The 19268-nt window shown below is 37.4% G+C and overlaps 3 protein-coding genes across 3 annotated transcripts in view; all 3 read right to left on the reverse strand.

Moving 5' to 3' along the window:
• Positions 1 to 1708: 1708 nt before the first annotated feature.
• On the reverse strand, positions 1709 to 3801 carry LOC120747208 (granzyme-like protein 1). Its single transcript, XM_040052911.1, has 6 exons — positions 3750 to 3801; positions 3315 to 3471; positions 3089 to 3236; positions 2859 to 3000; positions 1997 to 2257; positions 1709 to 1900 (listed from the first exon to the last, which is right to left on the reverse strand). Exons 2-6 carry the CDS (start codon positions 3370 to 3372, stop codon positions 1727 to 1729), a joined length of 783 nt encoding a protein of 260 aa, XP_039908845.1. The 5' UTR covers positions 3373 to 3471; positions 3750 to 3801; the 3' UTR covers positions 1709 to 1726.
• Positions 3802 to 4949: 1148 nt separating this feature from the next.
• On the reverse strand, positions 4950 to 6850 carry LOC120747209 (mast cell protease 1A-like). The gene is made up of 5 exons (XM_040052912.1): positions 6755 to 6850; positions 6533 to 6683; positions 6313 to 6448; positions 5871 to 6134; positions 4950 to 5795 (listed from the first exon to the last, which is right to left on the reverse strand). Exons 1-5 carry the CDS (start codon positions 6810 to 6812, stop codon positions 5631 to 5633), a joined length of 774 nt encoding a protein of 257 aa, XP_039908846.1. The 5' UTR covers positions 6813 to 6850; the 3' UTR covers positions 4950 to 5630.
• Positions 6851 to 14096: 7246 nt separating this feature from the next.
• Positions 14097 to 19268, reverse strand: part of fgf22 (fibroblast growth factor 22) — a 30905-nt gene continuing 25733 nt past the window's right edge. Inside the window, exons 2-3 of the mRNA XM_040052781.1 lie at positions 18652 to 18755; positions 14097 to 17270 (exon numbers count right to left, since the gene is read on the reverse strand). Of these exons, the coding sequence (XP_039908715.1) occupies positions 17076 to 17270; positions 18652 to 18755 (299 nt within the window). The 3' untranslated portion in view covers positions 14097 to 17075. The remainder of the gene's footprint in view (positions 17271 to 18651; positions 18756 to 19268) is intronic.

Consider the following 19268-nt stretch of genomic DNA (forward strand, 5'->3'; position numbering starts at 1 on the left):
AATAATCTGAAATGACGTGTGTGGAGGAATCTGACGCCTGAACTTTGGGCTCCAAAAGATTATTTGTATACAAAATGACTTTTGTCATGTTTAATATGAGGCTCACTATTGACACATTATAGCCACATATTCTCATTCACACATTATATTTTATTTGAAATTGAACTGGTGTCTGGATTTTGGTTTCTTTTTCATAAATAACAGCATGCACAGTATAAACTGATGTAAAATAAAATGTGCAAAAAGTCTACTAAATACAGGAAATTAGTCCCGATTATCAAAATTTTGTGAAGTCACTTGACTTCCCAATAGCCACGTACAATTCTGATGTCAAACAAAACTATATAGTTTTCTTTCTTTATTTGTTTTGATTGATGTGGGTTGAGGAGCTTGTGCCATGGTGAAGTGCCTGGCCATGTTTCAAAAAAATCGCTCCTCTTGCAGTATAGGTCAGGCTATAGTGAAATGAGATTAACCCTTTAAGACCTACCATAGAACCAAGTCCGCCAGAGCTTATATTATATTTTTACATGGTGTGGTGCCATTTTTGGGAGCATTTCAAGTTGCTATACATCAATACAACAATTATAGCCCAGATTTTAATAATATGTATTCATTAAGTGCATAGTAATTACATAAATTGCAAAAAAGTGCAATAAACTACAAAAAAATTGAAAATCGTTTTGGTTTTTTTTAACATATAATTCTAGTTAGAGAAATTTAAGAGGCTTATCCCTCAAAACTGTAAATACAAAAAAGTTGCACAAAATAGTTTCCTACCACAGGAAATTTATTTTGAGTGTCTTCATAGTTTTATTTTTGAAATACACCAATTTTTATACACTGCAGGAAAAACGAAAATAAATATTATACTGCAAATTTGCAAAAAAGCAGCATATGCATCAAAATAAACTATTTCCAGCAGTGCAATATGAGTCCTAAGCATCCCAGAAACGACACAGAAAGTCATAAAGTCAAAGATAACTTAAAAACACCAGTATAGGCCCTGTGGCCCTGATGGTAAAAAAAACTACATTTCTGCGAAAATGACATCACTTCCGGTTTCGGGCAGGTCATGGCGGACGTGCAAAAGTTCGCGCTGACGTCTATTCCAACGTAGGAAGTGTTATGAACAGCTGATCAGATCGGCAAAACGTGTTTCTGGAATATTATGTTTTTGTTGCTGCAAGCGCTTTTTATGCAGTTTTTGCAAAGCTATATGTGGAAGGAAACTGTGACCTAGGACAAGCTGATGGCATAAGATGTAAGTACAACTCCTCCGGTTTCATATGCAAAAAAAATTATTGCGCTAGCTTACATGGTTGCAGAGCTACCGGGATTTAAAAATAGTTATGCAAAACACAGCGTGCCCGCTCCGACCGGCTCTAAAGGGTTAAATTGCCCTGGATATTACTGTTTATGAGTCTTTTTGAATTCTCAATGGATCTTTATTCTTTTTCTGACAAATTAGTTTGTGTAATACAACTAACGAAAGACAGGAAAACCTTTCACTTTTTTTTTTTTTTTTTTTTTACATGATACTAACTTGCGCACCTCGAAGCTACTATGTTACTGATGTTCTATTTGTAAGCTTGACATTGAAAATAGTCATCAGCAGTTTTTTAAAGGCCCTTTAATTTTAGATATTGCAGAATTTAAGCAGTTTACACAGCTCAGACATTACTTGTCTTTAAGTGTTGAAGTACACTTCAAATGAAAATATTTTTTACCCTTTGCATTTTTTTTTCTTGAGAATATCTGTGATCCAAGGAAGAAATTGTGATATGTCTGTATAGACGTTTGGGACATCTGGATAGTCACATTTACAGCCATTGTCGTTGTTAAAGGAAACAATGCCAACAGCCGACTCGTTACATACGAGAGGCCCACCAGAATCACCCTGTGAGAAAGAAATATCAATTATTAATTTGTTGTTTTTTGATAATTTTGATGTTTAAACTATTTTGATTTAAAGAATTCATGGGAAGAAAAAGACCTGACAGATTCCACTCTTTGCTTTGTATCCACCGGCGCAAATAACATTTTTGGGAATTTGTCCCCACACCTTCTGACACTCGTCCTTGTTAATGATGGGAACATCCAACACTTGCAGCTCATTAACACTGTTACCAGAAGTCTTTATGGCCCCCCATCCAGCTACACTGCAGATCTTCTTTTCCTTCAGGTTTAGTTTTCGAATTGGAAGTGGAATTAGCTTAATTGCTTTTTTGTTACCCAGGGAAACTTTCTTAGACAACTGGAAAGATAAAATCAAAAACAGAAAACAATAATGATTATTATTGATATTGATCAGTTATGAACATGTTTAAATTTGTGTGTATTTAAGGTTCTCCAGTATTTGTCTCTGAAACCATGAAAGTGCATGCACAAATGTGGGTAGCGATTTGCATAAGGCAAATTACTCTAAAATACTATCATTATCACAAGCGTATTTAGATGTATTAATATATCTAATAATGTGTCACGTGTTTATTATTATTACATCAAAAATAAGAAAAGGTGCTTGTTTGTTTTGTTGTGGAACAAGAAGTGATTTCATGTATTATTATTGTTGCTGTTGGTTTTACCTATACTACAATCAAATGTGCTTTGATTGGTTGAAGCTTAAACAAAATCATGTAATTTTTAAATATGTTTGATTATAAATGCTGGCAGAAAGTGCCAGAAAATGTTTCTCTGAATGACTTAGTTTTTTGTTGTTCTTTTAATTATGTTTCTTTTATTTATTCTTTTATTTTTATTTTATACTTTCCTCCCTGTCTATTTTTATTATTGATTGATTCATAAGAACGTCTGATATCCTTTGTGAAGCTGAGGCTGAATAGATGAATACTTACTTTGAGGAGCATGATGTCATTCCCATTTGCAACTTCCTTGAAGGCAGGGTGTCTGCACATCATTTTTACTCCATATCTCATTTTCTTATTTTCCTTCTTGAGATCATGGGTGCCCAGAACAACACTTAAGGATTTAAGCTTCCTACATGTAATAATGAATGAGAAACCAAAATAATTATTTATATTTAGATGAATGTGACATTGCTTGAAGAGTATTGGTGGTTACTCACTTAACAGCACAGTGTGCAGCAGTCATTACAAAGTCTTCACTGACAAGGAATCCTCCACATGTGTGTATTTTGTTGTTTTGTACTGATGCCATATACTGCATGAACTTTTCATCAACCTTTTTGCCATTTATGATTTCACTTCCCAGTGCTGAAAATAAATGAAGAAAAACTGAGAGGAACACTTTTTTTTTTGCATAACTTTAAGAAAAATATTTTACAATCTTACCATTTTGTATGAGGCATGTCAGAGCTGTGACTAGAAGACACTTCTGTAGAGCGTGCATGATGCGTGGAAGTCAAGTAGAATGTCGTTGTTTAGGGGGGCAGTTTGTCTGCTTTATGCATCATCTTGCAATGTTTCTGTGGCTTTTCATCAACACTTCCTATCAGTCACTCCTCCCACATCTATGTTTCATCTATCTCCACTAAACATGTGATTTCTTTGGTATTATTTTTTCTCTTAAATGAACTTGAACTAACTAATTAACTAAGTAAGTAATTGAACCAAATGAGTTTAAATTTAGTTAATTTAAAATTTATATATATATATATATATATATATATATATATATATATATATATATATATATATATATATATATATGGTGTAAAACCAAGCAAAGGAGTGAAACACCAAAGAGTACCAAAAGCTGTGAAAAACTGTGAGTCAATGAAACCACATTTTCCAGCTACACCTTCACGGTCACATGTCAGATGTTAAAGTAGTGTTTCTACAGTATGCCACTGTTAAAATCTATGAAAACATCAAATAAGTGTGCTGTCAAAAAAGTATGTAGATTACTATAACTAACTGAGCATGACTCCAACTTAATGTAAATGGATATATGTATGTATAGAAATACTCTCACTGTACACAGTGTTTTTAAATACTAAATCCATGTATTTATAAAAACACTACAAATTAAGTCTTACTACATGATTCCTCTCCTCATATCTAGCAGAGGACAACAGTTTTCAAGTCAAATCTAGTGGCTTTATTGTGATTTCAACCATGTGCAGTGGTACAGGACACGGTGAAGTGAGACAATGTTCCTCCAAGACCATGGTGCTACATATAATATATTACATAACAGAGAATCAACACAGCACTACATATAGTGAAAATGTGCACAAATTGCAAAAAAACAAACAAACAAAGACAGTGCAACACCAGACAGAACAGAAGACACAAGAGGGTGCAGACACAACAGTGCAACAGAAAAGTGCAACAGTGACAGTTGATTAAATAAGACTTTTAACATCACTACAGTATGCTCTCTCTATCAAGCCTCTTTCCTGTTATTTCCTGCTAGTATATTACATTTGAATGTGTAGTTGCTTTTAGAAGTTTGAGATGAACTTCAAAAATGGACACATAGTGCAGTAAGTACACATATTAGAGATTTATTTATTTATTATTTATTTATTTCACTTCCTAGTGCCCAAGAAGAAATGTAGAAAATTTGAGAGAGAATATTTTCACAACATATTTTGAAATCCTACAATTTTTTTTATAAGGCATGTCATAGCCTGAAGAGAAGAAGAGAAGAGCAGAAACTTCCTCAGTGATCGTTTTGTAATGTAATGTAATCGTTTTAAGGGGAGCAGTTTGCCTGTTTTATGCATCACTTTGCAATCTGTAAGCGGTTTTCATTTAACACTTCCTATCTTTCTCTCCTCTCAAAATTTTGTTGCACATTTATCTCCTCTAAATAGACATGTGTGTGTGTGTGTGTGTGTGTGTGTGTATGTATGTATGTGTGTGCATTTGTATATGTGTGTGTTGAAGGTGTGAAACATGTCTTAGCATCAAAAATCATCATCATTTTTACAAGCGAAGATGTTAGTGTAGTGACAGTATCTTACTGTTGAATTTGACCAGCATGAAGAAACAATGTGCAATGACAATAAAGTTGAATTCTAAACTATGTTTTCTAAAATAAAAAAATAAAAAATAAAATATATATATATATCTTCCAGGTTAAGAAATCCTAAAAAGTCATTAACATGCAGATTGTCATGTCCATTGATCAATGGCCATTAGTACCATTGATGGAGTGTTGGGCAGTCACAGCATTGTAAGATGCTCAAAGATGATCTATCACCATCTGACAAGGCTGTGATTGCCCAACCCTCTGCAGCAGAGTTGTCTGTATACTATTGGAGTTCCTCTGCTCTTTGACCATCACAGGACCATCACATACTCTGATTTTTGGTGGAAAGCCTCTGTCCTAAGGACATGAACAGGTAAAGCACAGCAAAAATAGACACATAGTATTGCACACAATGCACTTTTAATTATATATTTATTCTCTTTTACGTCTGCTGTAATTCACTGATGAGTTTCATATTATGTTTAAAGCTCTGTCTGGAGTGATTTAAAAATGCTCCCCACTATCTCTAAAGATCACAAAAATAATTGTTTTATTTGGATATTTAAAAAATAGCAGTAATCAGTTGTCTCATTCTGTAGTTATGGATATTGCAAATGATGGAGGTTTTATTATTAATTGTGTCAACATCCACAATATAATTCAAACATTTAGCAAGTCTTTTTTCTGAGAATGTCTTTAATCCAGGGCAGGAATTTTGAAATATCTGTATAGACGTTGGGGACATCAGGATAGTCACATTTTACGCCATTGTTAAAGGAAACAATTCCAACTGCCATCTTCTTGTCACATACCAGAGGACCCCCACAATCACCCTGTGAGAAAAAAATATCTTTATTTGATTTAGTTTAACAATTATGATGTTTACACTATAGTTAATATAAAAATACCTGACAGATTCCTTTATTTTTGTAGTATCCTCCTGCGCAGATAACATTATCAGGAATACTATTTTGCCAAATCCTCTTACACTTCTCCAGGTTAATGATGGGAACATCCACCACTTGCATGCTATCAACAGTTTCACCACCACTTTTTGTGGCTCCCCATCCAGCTACTGTGCAGGTTTTGTTTTCTTTTAGGTTTATTTGTTGAGTTGGAAGTTGAATTGGCTTAATTGGTCTTTTTTTGTCCAGGTAAACTTTCTCAGACAGCTATAGACAAAAAAAAAAAAAAAAAAAAAAAAGGAATACATAAAATCAAAAATGAAATTTTCTGATTAGTCAGTGCTGATGAATTGAGATCTTCAAATATATCATACATATCATATCAACATATAATATTGTAATAAATGAGTTGATGAACACTGAAGTTAAAGAGTTATTTACTTACTTTGAGAAGCATGATATCATTTCCAGAATTAACATTCTTGTAAGAAGGATGCTTGCACTTCTTTTTTATTTGATATATCATGGTCTTCTCAGCTTTCTTGAGATTGTGTGTGCCCAGAACAACATTTCTAGGTTTCCTGCATTGATAATAATTAAGAAGTCTGCAGAAATATTCATATTCAGGTGATGAACAGATTCCTTGTAGGATCTTAGTAACTTACCAATCATCACAGCGTGCAGCAGTCAATACGAAGTCTTCACTGACAAGGAATCCTCCACATACGTGCCTTATTGTGTCTTGCACTGATGCCATATACAGCATTGAACTCTTCTTGGCTTTTTTACCTTTTATGATTTCACTCCCCTTTGCTGCTGAAACAAAAAAAATGAAGAACAATTATCTCACACGTTTTAAAAAAACAGATAAGATACTAAATTTTTACCATTTTGTTTGAGACAACTAATTGGTAGGAAGAGCAAAAACAGTTGCAGAGTGTGCATTGTGCCTGTGAGGTGCAGTCATTTAGGGGGGCAGACGACTACTTTATGCATCACCTTGCAGTCTGTCTGTGGTTTTCATTAACAACACATTCGGTGTATTTCTCTTCTAAAACTTTTGTCAGACATTTATCACGGCAGTCTTTTTTAATTAAGATTATTTTTGTGGTTTTTATTTTGATCTTTAAAGTCCTGTACCCTCATTATTAAATGGACTTACATTAAATTAACCGAAAAGTATTCCCATTTTCTCTTTGTCATTTTCTCTAGCAACGAGAAACATCACACCTTTAAAACTGTAAAACGTACAAGAGCTGTTGACTTTTTTTTCTTTTCCAGCAGCAGCTTTGCAATTACGGGAGTTGAAGAGGTCTAGCTGTTTAAAATGTTACTGTTGGGTTTGATTCAAATAAGTGATTCTAATTATGTTGATTACTATTGTGAGTGATGCAGACTTAATGCAAACACATACACACTGCACTTGATAGAGTGCTTTCAGTTGCTAAAAATGTATATTAATAAATATGTCACACATTTTTACATTTTATGTCAGATGTTTTATTAAATTATGCTTCCTCTTTCCCTAGTGTTGTTGCTCAATACGTCATGATATGTTGCAGAGGGCAGCAGAGTTCTCTATAAAGCTTTTAGAGAGGCTTATAGGGAACTGTAAAAGTGGACAGATAGAACAACCATCAGAAGGTTGCTGGCTCAATCCTCGGGGTTTTCATCAACAGGACTTCCTTCCTTTCTATTTCTTTTCTTTACACATTCATTTATTTATGACTCTTTTTATGGCTTTATTTTGCACTTTAAAGGGAACTCTGGACCTCTCACTACCAAGTGAACTGATGTTTAATGAGGTTTAAAAGTGCAACTGCTCTCCTTTTTTCTTGTTTTCTGTAGCTGTGAGAAACATCACACTTTGAAAAACTGTGAAAACTAAATGAGTCACTAAAGTCACAGTTTCCAGCCACACCTTTGCACAGATATTAAACTAGTTAAACTAGCCTGTCTTTTCAAAACGTGGTGCAAAATTCAAATAAAAGTAAGTACAGTAAGTAAAAGTCATATAGTTTACTGCAATTTCATTCATTTGTAGGGCTGTCAAGCAAATACACATACAGAGATATATTATATACACACACTGAAATACTTACACTGCACCTTATCAATCAATATAAATCACAAATCAGTCTTATTACATATACTTATTAAACTTGTTCTTCCAATATCTGCAAACCATCAAATGTCATATTCTACATGTGTACAGCTCAACTGTTGCTAAATACATCATAATTTTGAGCATAGAAAAGTTCATAGGTCACTAAGCTTTTGAGCTGCTCTGCTCTCTGACCATCAGAGGGAGCCATGCATCCATCACTATAAAAGTGATGGATGTAAAGTCACAAATGGAGACGCTCTTCTTAACACAAGCTGTGTTCGTCTGTCTTTTATGGAAAAAAGCAGTAATCAAGTTATTCCATTGCAGTTATGAACAAATGTTAATCATTTCTTCATTTCATTTATTTTGATTTTAAATGTCATTATTCAACGTTTGCCAGAAAATATGAGACAGCTCTGACACTGAAACATTAAATAGCTGAGGATATCTAGATTTACTTACTGTCTCCATTCATATTATTAATATTATAATCCTGAATGGTTCATTTTCGGATGTGTGTGTATGTCTCTTACTGGCACTTCGATAGTGGAAGGCGTCTGTCCTCACTAGCTATTAAACCAACTGTACTATGAATAGGCACAAGAATGTAGAAAGGGACACATAGTCATATGCAAAAAAAAAAATCATTATGTGATGCACTGGTTTCTTTTATGCAATGTTCAAAGCTTAACAGAGCGGGACTGATTTGTCGTTGTCTTTGGTATTTTCAGACATGCCGGTTGAAACTCCCAGTTGTCCAAAAAGTCAGAGTCCCCATTTACTCTCATTTCGATGCAAAAAAATGGCCTCTAAGCCAATTTATCTCTTTATAAAAAAGTAGTATGGAGAGTCTTTTTTTTACATTTTGGAAGTAAGGGCCATGGTAGCTTTGATTGATAGGTGTCCCAGCGGCCTGTCTCTGCTAATTCCGTGTCCAAAAACCTCTTAATGTCACTTCTGACTCTATTTGTATTATAGTCTAATAAACATTCATACTACAGGATACAGAAAAAATTCATTTTTTTGCATTAATCCTTAGTAAGATTTGACTGGAAGATCGTTTCTCTGCAGATGTTGGATGCAGCATCCTTAGGTTTTTCCAGCCAGTGTCAAATTCTCTCCGCAACTATAATGATTAAAGACCTTTACACATCACGATTGCAGCGTGACACAACATGTGGGTTTTTAATCCAACACTAACCTCAGCTGCAGAAAGCAACGACATTTTGATATTGTGCATAAATGTCATTAAAGGACGCCTGTTAATCTTTGAAGTTGGAAAAAAAAAAACACAGTGCTGAAGAAATATCACCATGCGTACTGTGACAAAACACAGAGGCTGTCTAGCTTCACTGGCATGAAGAATTTCTTCACACACGGCACGAATTGAGCAGTAGGGTGGATAGGTTTGGCACAGCGCAAACTTTGCATGAAGTGACTGACTTTGGTCTTTTCCCTTTACTAACAGCCAAAGACAACCTCACGATGTTGACTGGGACTCAACCCAACATGTGGCCTGCCTAAGCTGACCAAACTATGTAGAAGGTTCCCCTTTAGCCTTTTTTTCTTGTTTATTATCACCTTTTCATTTGTGATCTTTCTCTAATAATGGTACAACTTATGTTCTTTAAGCAAATAAAAATCCACCCAGTGTTACTAAATGTCTATACAGGAGAAGTTTGTGTACAGTCATTCAGTCCACAACAATAGCCAAAATATGAGAACCATTCATCCAAACAACTGGACACTGTACTTCCAAGATCAGCTGTTGAGGAATGCAAAGGAAAGACAGATGCTAACACGTGTATACAAAGAGTGAAGTTCTACTGGACTGTGTTAATGTGAAATGTATTTCTGAAATTCTTTTTATGTTTGTAAATATCCAGAACATTAGCTAGACTTTCAGTGTAATGCAGTCCAGGACAAAATTATTACAAAGTACAGACTATGAGCATATAAACAAAGGGTGCTGACATGTTGGATTGCATTAGACTAAACAGGTTTACCCAATAGCATGATTGCTGAGTGCACTGCTTTTTTTTTAGTCTTTTAGCAAGTCTACTGCAAATATACAGTATCACTGCTGCTTACAGTTAAAAGCTTGGTAAAGCTATGAGAGCCATTTAAGGCTTAAGGTACATATCTAGTTCTTATAAGGCCTTAAAATTATTTAAATACAACTTCATATAAACAACATCATAATACATAATTATTTAGGCATTATTTATTTAACAAAAACTATGTCAAAAAGCAGAAAAACTAAGTAGACTCCATTATTCAATGTCTTGGAACAACCTTTAGCGACAATAACTTGAATTAATTATTTTCTATATGACTTTATAAGTCGTTCACACCATAGTGGAGGCATTTTGGGCCGCTCTTTTTCACTATGTTGCTTCATTTCATTGTGGTTTGCAGGATTTCGTTGCAAATCTCAGATGCACAGCTACCATATCTTGAGGTCTGGACAGGTGAGATTGAGGTCGAATATATGGACCACTGCAGCATCTTGATTCTTTTCTTTTTTAGCCATTATGTTGTAGAGTTTTGCTGCTGTGGTCTGCATCATTGTTTTGGCCAAACCTGTCACGCAGATGGCTTCACATTTGATTTAGAATACTTTGGTATCAAGAGGAGCACAATAACTGCAAGGTGTCAAAGTCCTGTGGCTGCAAAACAAACCAAACTCATCGGCCCTCCAGCACCGTGGATGACAGCTGGTATTGGTGTTGTGCTGATTATCTGTGCAGTGTGCATTATGGCCAGATTTCCACACTGTTCCAAAAAATCTCGCGGTTTGTTCAGACAGAACTTGGACATTATCGTATTGACATGCTAACTGAGGCTCGTGAGTCTAAGAGGTTTGTCTTGTACTCTTGTTTATTTGTTTGTTTGTTTTTTTGCAGTTTCTGTGAGCATTGCACAGTCTGAACTTGGAATGAATTTGCTAGGACATCCACTCCTGGGAAGACTGGCATCCATCTTGAATGTTTTGCATTTGTGAATAATCATTATCACTGTGGAACCGTGGCCTTTAAATAGCCTGGAAATTGACTGAATGGCAGCAACAGTAGCTTCTTTAATTTTGCAACAGTTCAGCAATCTGCCAAAGCTCAAAATTCCTGCTTTTATAGAAGTGGTCAGGCTACAGATGATCAGTTAATTGATTAGCAGTCAAAATTTAAAGCAGGTATACATTCTTTTTACCCTCATAAACCTTTGAGAAGTAAATAATATTAATAGCAACAAGCAGATAATTAGTTAAAGCTGCCATAAAAACCTGTTGCACTGGAAACACGTAGCTAGAATCTGTGATTTAAAAGATACTTGTCAGTAAGAAAAGATCGCAAATTAATAAACATATTTTTTCATTTTAATTTTTTATTTGTGCTTGGCAGCCTCTGCAGTGATACAAAAGCTGTACTGATCGGTTGTGGTGAAGAGAGCTAAGCATGAAAGCCAAGTTTTCGATTTACCTGTCATTTCTTGTTCCCATCCTCACCTATGGTCGTGAGTTCTAGATAGTGACCAAAAGAATAAGTATGTGTATACAAGTGGTGGTAAATTTTTTTGATCATCCTGTCTCTGGGCTCTCCCTCAGAGACAGGATGAGGTGCTTGGTTATTTGAGAGGTTCTGAGCAGAGCTGCTATTCCTTCCCATCGAAAGAAGCCAGTTGAGGTGACTGACGAGGTTCCTGCTGGTTGCCTCCTAGGCAAGGTGTTTCGGGCATGTGCTACTGGGAGCAGGCCCCAGGGAAGAACCAGGACTTGCTGCAGAGATCAGTATCTCTCAGCTGGCTTGGGAACAACTTGTCTTGCTCAGACTGCTGCCTGTGCATAATTTATGTTATTTTTATACTCACCTAAAAAATCTGTGACCCCCATTTGCCCCATGCATGGTGGAACTATTATCCAGAAAGATATTACTCCCAACAGGATGGAGCTATTTCATCATAGGCAAATGTTGATAACACCGAAAAGGTTTGTAGTTATTTGCAGCGACATTTCCTTTCAAGGGGAATAGTGAACCCAAAACATATGAGAAATGTCCCCTAGAGCAAAACAGAGCCACCTGACCCCCTCATTGAATGAGTGGCAAAGTGTTGTTGTCACTTCTGTGTAGCTCTCAGCAAGAAATCACTACTGTTACTGGTATTTCTAGCCTTTAATATGTTCTTTTTCAGGGATCAACTTTGCTGTCACACAATCGTCTTTCCATCCATCTCCTCACAACATCCCCTGGTGTCTGGCAGGGCTGCAGATATTCAAAGAATGCCTGACATGGCGTTTGGCCAGTCAGCACCACATACCTTTGGATGGCATGGCAGGGCTTAAGGGGAAATGTGGCGCATATGCCACTCAGCAGCCCTGTCTAAAGTCTACTAAGTGGCTTCAAACATGAACACTAATCCAGTCAGTGATGAGAAGGCCTCAGTCTGATAGTCGTGTAGCAGACTGCCAAGTCTGTCAAAGCACACTCTCAGGTTCAAACAGAACACAATGGAGAAAAACTCTGAAGTTCAAAGGGAATTGCAGCAGCTTTAATGAAACTGTATTTCCTTTGCAGGTATTTGTGTGTGATGAATCAATTTGTTCTTGCTTTTCCTCCTTTTTATGAAAAGTTTATTTCCAAAAGGTGATTCAGGACAGAGAACTCTGTCTTTGCTCTCTCTTTGTGCAAATAAATGTGACTACACGTGTACACAGCAAGAGAGAGAGAGATGCAGATACTAATATAGATGTATTTACAGATATCTAGATATGTGCATTGCTAATCCATGCACTCATACCTAAAGTACTACATTGAGAAACATGAAACATGTATACAAAACTGAATTAACATTTTGAAAAGAGCAAAAGGCCTTTGCAGAAATATGAAGAAAGTTCTCCACGTCCTGTCTTGGATATAATAGCAACAGCAGCACTGCGACATATTTAGTATTTCCAGAGTGTTGAAATTTTAGGTGAAGGAGGATTTTCGCATATACGTATTGTGCAGATGTGAGCTGGTTAAAAATGGAAGGACCAACTGCAGCTGTCAAAGAGTGTTGATCTCTGCTAGCTATCTATCTATGCACTTTCTCTGAGTGTGGCTGCCTCTATTTCTGCCCCTTTACATCTCTTTATTGATCTTTTATGCTAGAATTCACCTTGAAATGTCCATATATTTTTACATGTGTGTCGTGGCCACAAATCATGTGCATATAGATGACTAGGCACTGTGATCTCATAAATTTGTTCATACAAACAGTGTATACATAATAACCATACACACATGCAAACATGTTCAAAAACTCACATGCACACTCATCTGTCGTCCACCCTTCAGTCCATCTATTCAGCTTTATAACTTGGGCTGTTTTTGTAACAAAACAAGCCCTAATCCTAAATTCAGGGAGCTGTGAATGTGCCTCAACAAATGGCAGACAAATGAGAAGGATTAGTGAGGGCCTGTGAAAGAGTGAAAGGTTTGCCATTGATCTACGGTGGTCCTGTTCTCTTTCAGGGCCACTCGGTTTGAAAACCCCACTGAGTAAGAGCATACAGGGCCACTCCAGAGCCCCCTAGGCCACCGAGAGACACACAACAGCCACAATTAGTCTCAGGAGCTGTAATGGCAATTCAATAAGCGCTTTAAAATTGTGCCTTAGTCTGTCTGCCACCCCCCAACCCCTCCCACTTCTCCCATTTTCGTCTACATACATAAGATTGGTATTAAGAAGGGCTCTTTTTTTTTTCTCTTTCCCACCCACCACAGTTCTTTTCAGTCACTGTGAGAGAAAATGACCACACAGGGTTTCAAAGGTTCTAGAGGCTGTGGTTTGTTGTCGCTGAAGCAGCATGACTTGTGCCCCTGTAGATTTTGGCTGAGGCCCTCAAAATGGGCTTCTATTATTACTTTTTTTCTGTCAGTCAGCTGCAAATTTATTTTGTTGCCTACAAAGTTACCTTCTCTATGAACATTAATTGTGTTGGGTCATGCAGAATCCCATCTATTTTTTATGCTTTTACTGATGTGAAGACATACCCTACTATGATATAAGTATACAGATATTTCCATCAAATTCAAAATGTGAACCTTCTGAGGCCTTTCCAAAAACATGAACACATTACCTGCTGTGCAGCTTACCATGTGCTGTCTTTAGATACTTGTGCAACAACATCAGTGCGTGACTCACTCCCTCAGTCCTCTGCTTATGCGGGTTAGATCAAACACAGCCCAAACACCTGTGTTAGTGACATCAGCACGTCACTGCAGAGGAGGAGCTGAGGATGCGTTCTGGATGGCTGTCATTTGCATTCTCCTGAGGTCTTTCTCTTTGGGACATTCCTTGTTGATTTTGCACAGTGTTTAGGTTTTTCCTTTTGCTTCATGATCAAAGGCCAAAGCTTTTGATCAGGACTTCCAAAGGCTCCCCTCTTGTTTTGCTGGCGAGCACACTGACAGGACAGTGGTGGAGCAATGATAATTACAGCTCCCATTTGCTGTCCGTGGAACTGGCACCAACAGCCAGTCGCACCCTCAGGCCAAGGAGAAAGAGATTCTTGGACGGTTTAAGGAAGAAAGAGGAGAGGTAGAGCACAGGAGATGGAGGACACTGACAAAGAAGCGAGTCAATCAGGAGATCAGTCAGAAAATGGGATTTCTCTGTCCTGTGCAACCCTATTTTTGAATGGACTTTATAAAGTATAATAGCGTATTAATAAAGCTTCAATAGCTTGTTAACATTCATGACCCTCCTCTTATTTACTTTCTAAATTTTATGTCAGCAGACAGTTAGATAATCTGAGAACAGACTAGAAATGGAGTAAAAAGTTCATCTAGTACTCTCCAGAGTTAAGGTAACGTTCTTTTAAGTGAAAGTTTTACCCACATCAGCAAGAATTGCAAATATTATTTACTTCTCAAAAATATAAGTGCACCTCTGGTGTGCACAGCAGAGGACAAAGACATTTACACGGCAACAGTACTGCCAGACCCCCCATACCGATATTCTGCGTCGCACCCAGACCGTCAGAGCTGAACTACAGTGTGACTTCACGCCATTCTGACCAGACATGTACCCCGTCACAGTAATCTCACATTATGACAGGCTGAAAGGTTGGCCTTTATTCACCCCAAACACCCACTATTCATGCCCGACTCTCCTTTCTGTTCACTGAAAAGACCGAGTGGCCTCCTGTGCCACCGAAGGTCTCGTCTGTGTGTAAATGATCTTGATGCTCGGCTGCATAGTTCATAACCACAGAGCTTTCATTAGACACGGGGAGGTCCTCCACATCAACGCCTCTCCCGCTGTGAGTTTCTTCATGATTATGATGAGAGGGGGATTATGTCGAAGTGCTGTGATGGAGATGTTACCAACTCTTAACAATCAGCGCCATAGCAGATAAAAATGCCATTGTGGCTCTTCATGACTAAAAAAAACTATTTAAATAAGGCTTGTAAGCACGTGAGCCGTGACTGCTGACGTATCCACATTTTCCTTTATTGAAGATTACCATGAACCAAGGCACTCAAATTACTTTACTCAACTGAAATGGATCCAGGGACTGTTTGTTCTGAGAATCTGTTGTTTTATATATATACACACACGGCTTTTAATTTCTATTGTGGAAAACTGCTTATGATAAATGGATCACAAACGTACCAACATCCAGTAGTAATACAAATTGAGCTGAATATGGACTGAATATTATTTTTTTCCCCTTATTTTAAACAGTAGGACTACAATCCACCAAAAAAGTCAACAATAACAATAAACATCAACTTCAAACAGTTAAAGAGTATAAAAGTTTTAAATATATTAAATGTTCTATTAGCCTTGTTGTCGAGAAAACGTTAGAAAGACTTGAAAGAAGCAGATTGTAAAAACCATTTACTATGGCGTACAAAATTAATGGAGCTGCTGCTATGCAACGCGGTGTTTGCCTACTGCTGCTAGAAAGCGTTAAATGAGTCAAAGAAGATGTCAGCGATTTCACGACAGAATTAAAGACCAAAATTAAAAATTAAAGTTCTCTGTTATCTGATTTCTAATCTACTAACTGTAGGTTGAATGAGAGAAGCGGAGTGACAGAAGCATGCACAGACGTTGAAAGGGCATGTCAAGAAATCCAGCATGTTATCCCAGTAGTTAGCTTAGTTCCTGTCGTGTTCTTGACATATATCAACATATACACACAGAACAGTACAACTATCGTTGTGTTTGAGTCAGTACAATTCAACTGCACGTCATTATCTTTTTTCTAGTGGTGTCAGTTTTTTCCCAAGCAACAGTGAACATGTATAAAATTTGTACCATGGACTTTGCTGAGTAGAGGTTCCCCTTTTTTTTTGATTCTTTGGAGTTTTCTCATTGCGTTTATTAACCCATTCATTATGATAATTTATCCCTATTTAAAAAAATATTGCATATCCATCCGTCAGCTCTCTTCCACTAATCCTCGTCAGGGTTTGTTGCATAAATGTAGTCATACTTAGCCTTACAAAAATGTTATTTCACACGCTGCATTGAAAACAGTGCTGGATGCAGTGCGAATACATAAAAAAATGTCTTTTCAGGTAGACCTGCACATGATGCAATGTAATGATAAATTCACATGTGCTTTTTTGTGAGGCTAAATATACAGCAAAATGAAGCCAAGCTGTTGGAACAGAGCTACTGTGCAGATGTTTTTAATAGTAGAATTTGATCCTGCCCACTGACTTATAAGGGTCTCTTTTAATAGTGATGTGTTTTCTTCACAAATCCAAATTTTATCATTTGGAAGCCCCTGTCTCGCTATCTCCCCTTCTGTCCTCTCACCTCAAACGTGCGCTACAAACACAGGTGGTTTGGTGGCAAGACGGATGTCTGAACGTAACGTAGTTCTACTGTATTGTGCTGTATTACTGAACATCATTAGAAAATGCAGAAAATAACTTAAGAGTAGATATTATACTACCTCTACAAATGTTACAGACCTCAGCAAATGTACATTTATGTGACAAGAGGATGGAATAATAAAAATACACATTGTGTCACAGCCACATCAACACTAGTCCTCGGAAGGAGGTGAGCCATCCAGTTGTTGGTCAGAGTTCAGACTTGGACTGCTACGAGGGGAGCATAGGCAGGAAATGAGTAGATGGGTGTCTACGTCTAGCCTTGTGGCCCCGCCTCGGTTTACCGCGCCCATTCAGCGAAACAAACATTTGCCTGCCGCTGTGTTTCCAGCGAAGCGAAGCATATGTATTGTAGCCGTTCTCCTCAATGCGTTCTTTAAACTTGCAGCTCGGGTTGTACTTCACCTGTGATTGCAGGAAGAAAGAGAAGAGACATTAAAGAGGGTGTGAGCAATTAACCTACTGCTAACAGCTGACTGCTGTTCCTTCTCTGTACAAGGCCAGTTTTCAAGTGTACAAAGGTTAATGACAGTTGCTGTAGTAAAAGATTTCCAGGTGTTTGCAGTATATACAGTGAGTTTATCCACTGTAGTGATCTGGGTTGTTTTTCTCAGACAGTGGAAGTAAGAATTAAAGGGTTGGTTAACCCAAATTTGAAAAGAATTTCCCAATCCTCACCCTTTAGAAGACATTCACCTCTTAAATATCTTTTCCATCATTTCTGTGCAGTTTATTTTAGAGGATAGGAACAGGCTTTGCATTCCAGAAACAATATTCTGGTTATTTGAGATATGTTTACACCTGACATTTTCATTTTCTTTGGGACCATTTTCTAAAAAGTGATCTTTGACAGAGACACATGATGGTGAGTTCTGTGAAATATCTTGGTTAACTGGGACATTATTATTGGAAGGACATATTCATTTCTGTTCGCTTACGTCGAATTGAAACCTTAGACACGAGAGCTTAAAACACTTACAAATGTGAAAAGTGAAAAATTAATCACATTATAACAATAAAACAAAGTTTTTTTTCTTAAAGGCACTTAAAAATTCAACCTTCAGCAAAGCCACTTTTCCACGGGTGGTTACAGCTTCTTATCAGTAAGGGTCTCAAAAGATGTCGCAGTTACAAGAGGCTCTGCTGCATTCCCTTTTCCAGATTGTTATCAGGCTCCTGTAACGAGGCCTTCTCTGTGATAGCATCGGGATAAAGTGAGCATGCCGTGATTCATCTGCCATTTTGTAAAGTCCTCCATCGGGTCTATTTATGTCCTATTTTGTGTGTTAGATGGTCGGAGGCACTTGTCTTATCACTCATCCCTGATGTTTTCGTCTTCAAGCTTTAAGTACACGAGCTAGACACCACACACCTCAGTTCTGAACTGTGCTTGAGTTTAACAATGAGTGGTGATTACTTTTGAAAGCTGCTTTGCAAAACAACAATTGGCAGATGGCACGCAAGGACTTACATGAACCCAGCTGGCTATTTGTCATTGCTGCTTAGGTTTCTTTTTTCTGCTGTCTGTTTTGATGGTGGAGCAAGCCAGCTCAAGCTTCTGTATAGTCAGACAAGGTGCAGGTGTACAGCCATGATTGATTATAACAGTCTGGCATCTCTCTGAACTTTCCATCAGAAGATTTCTCAGATTTTCCCTCTCTTCGGGAACATCAAACATAGGGTGGCATTCATTTGGGACTCATATATATCCTGCAACCCCAACAACTTTCCTTCCCTGTCCAGAAGTCTTGACCTCCAGAAAAATGTTGCCAGGTTGTATACGCACCGATCCAAAGAGCGTGCCTTTCTTGGACATAGCTAAGTACAGCCCGGTGCTGACAGATTTGATGGCAACAACTCCCACACTGACAGATCGGATTTCCATCAGGCCTGGAAAATAAAAGGAGAACAAGGGGCAAGGTTAGAAAGATCCAGATTTGGGAACTTCTTCCATCAAAAGTCATTCTATCATTAGTGATTAGTTTATCAGACGACCATATGCTCTGAGGAGAGAGAGTCCAGGACACTCATAAAGGTTTCATTTCAAAATGCATGTTTAAAAGAAAAAGAAAAAGAAAAAAAAAAGAAACTAGTAATATTAAACTATTAACTGCATCCAGAGGGAGATGTGGGTTTATAAAAGATTAGATTATAGCCAATCTACAACACATGGATTTCAGAGTCCAGGACAAAAAGCTCACATACAGGCAGGACATGTACAAGAGTCTCACAAAAAATTGCAATCCTATCAGATCACCTCAGACGCTTGAGAGACTTCCGACTGCCCTCCAAGGTGCTCAGGAACTTTTACTCCTGCACCATAGAGAGCATCCTGACGGGAAACATCTCAACCTGGTTCGGGAACAGCACCATGCAGGACAGACGAGCTCTACAGAGGGTTGT

Source organism: Simochromis diagramma, unplaced genomic scaffold, assembly GCF_900408965.1.
Source record: "Simochromis diagramma unplaced genomic scaffold, fSimDia1.1 OVJJ01000419.1, whole genome shotgun sequence".
NCBI lineage: Eukaryota > Metazoa > Chordata > Actinopteri > Cichliformes > Cichlidae > Simochromis > Simochromis diagramma.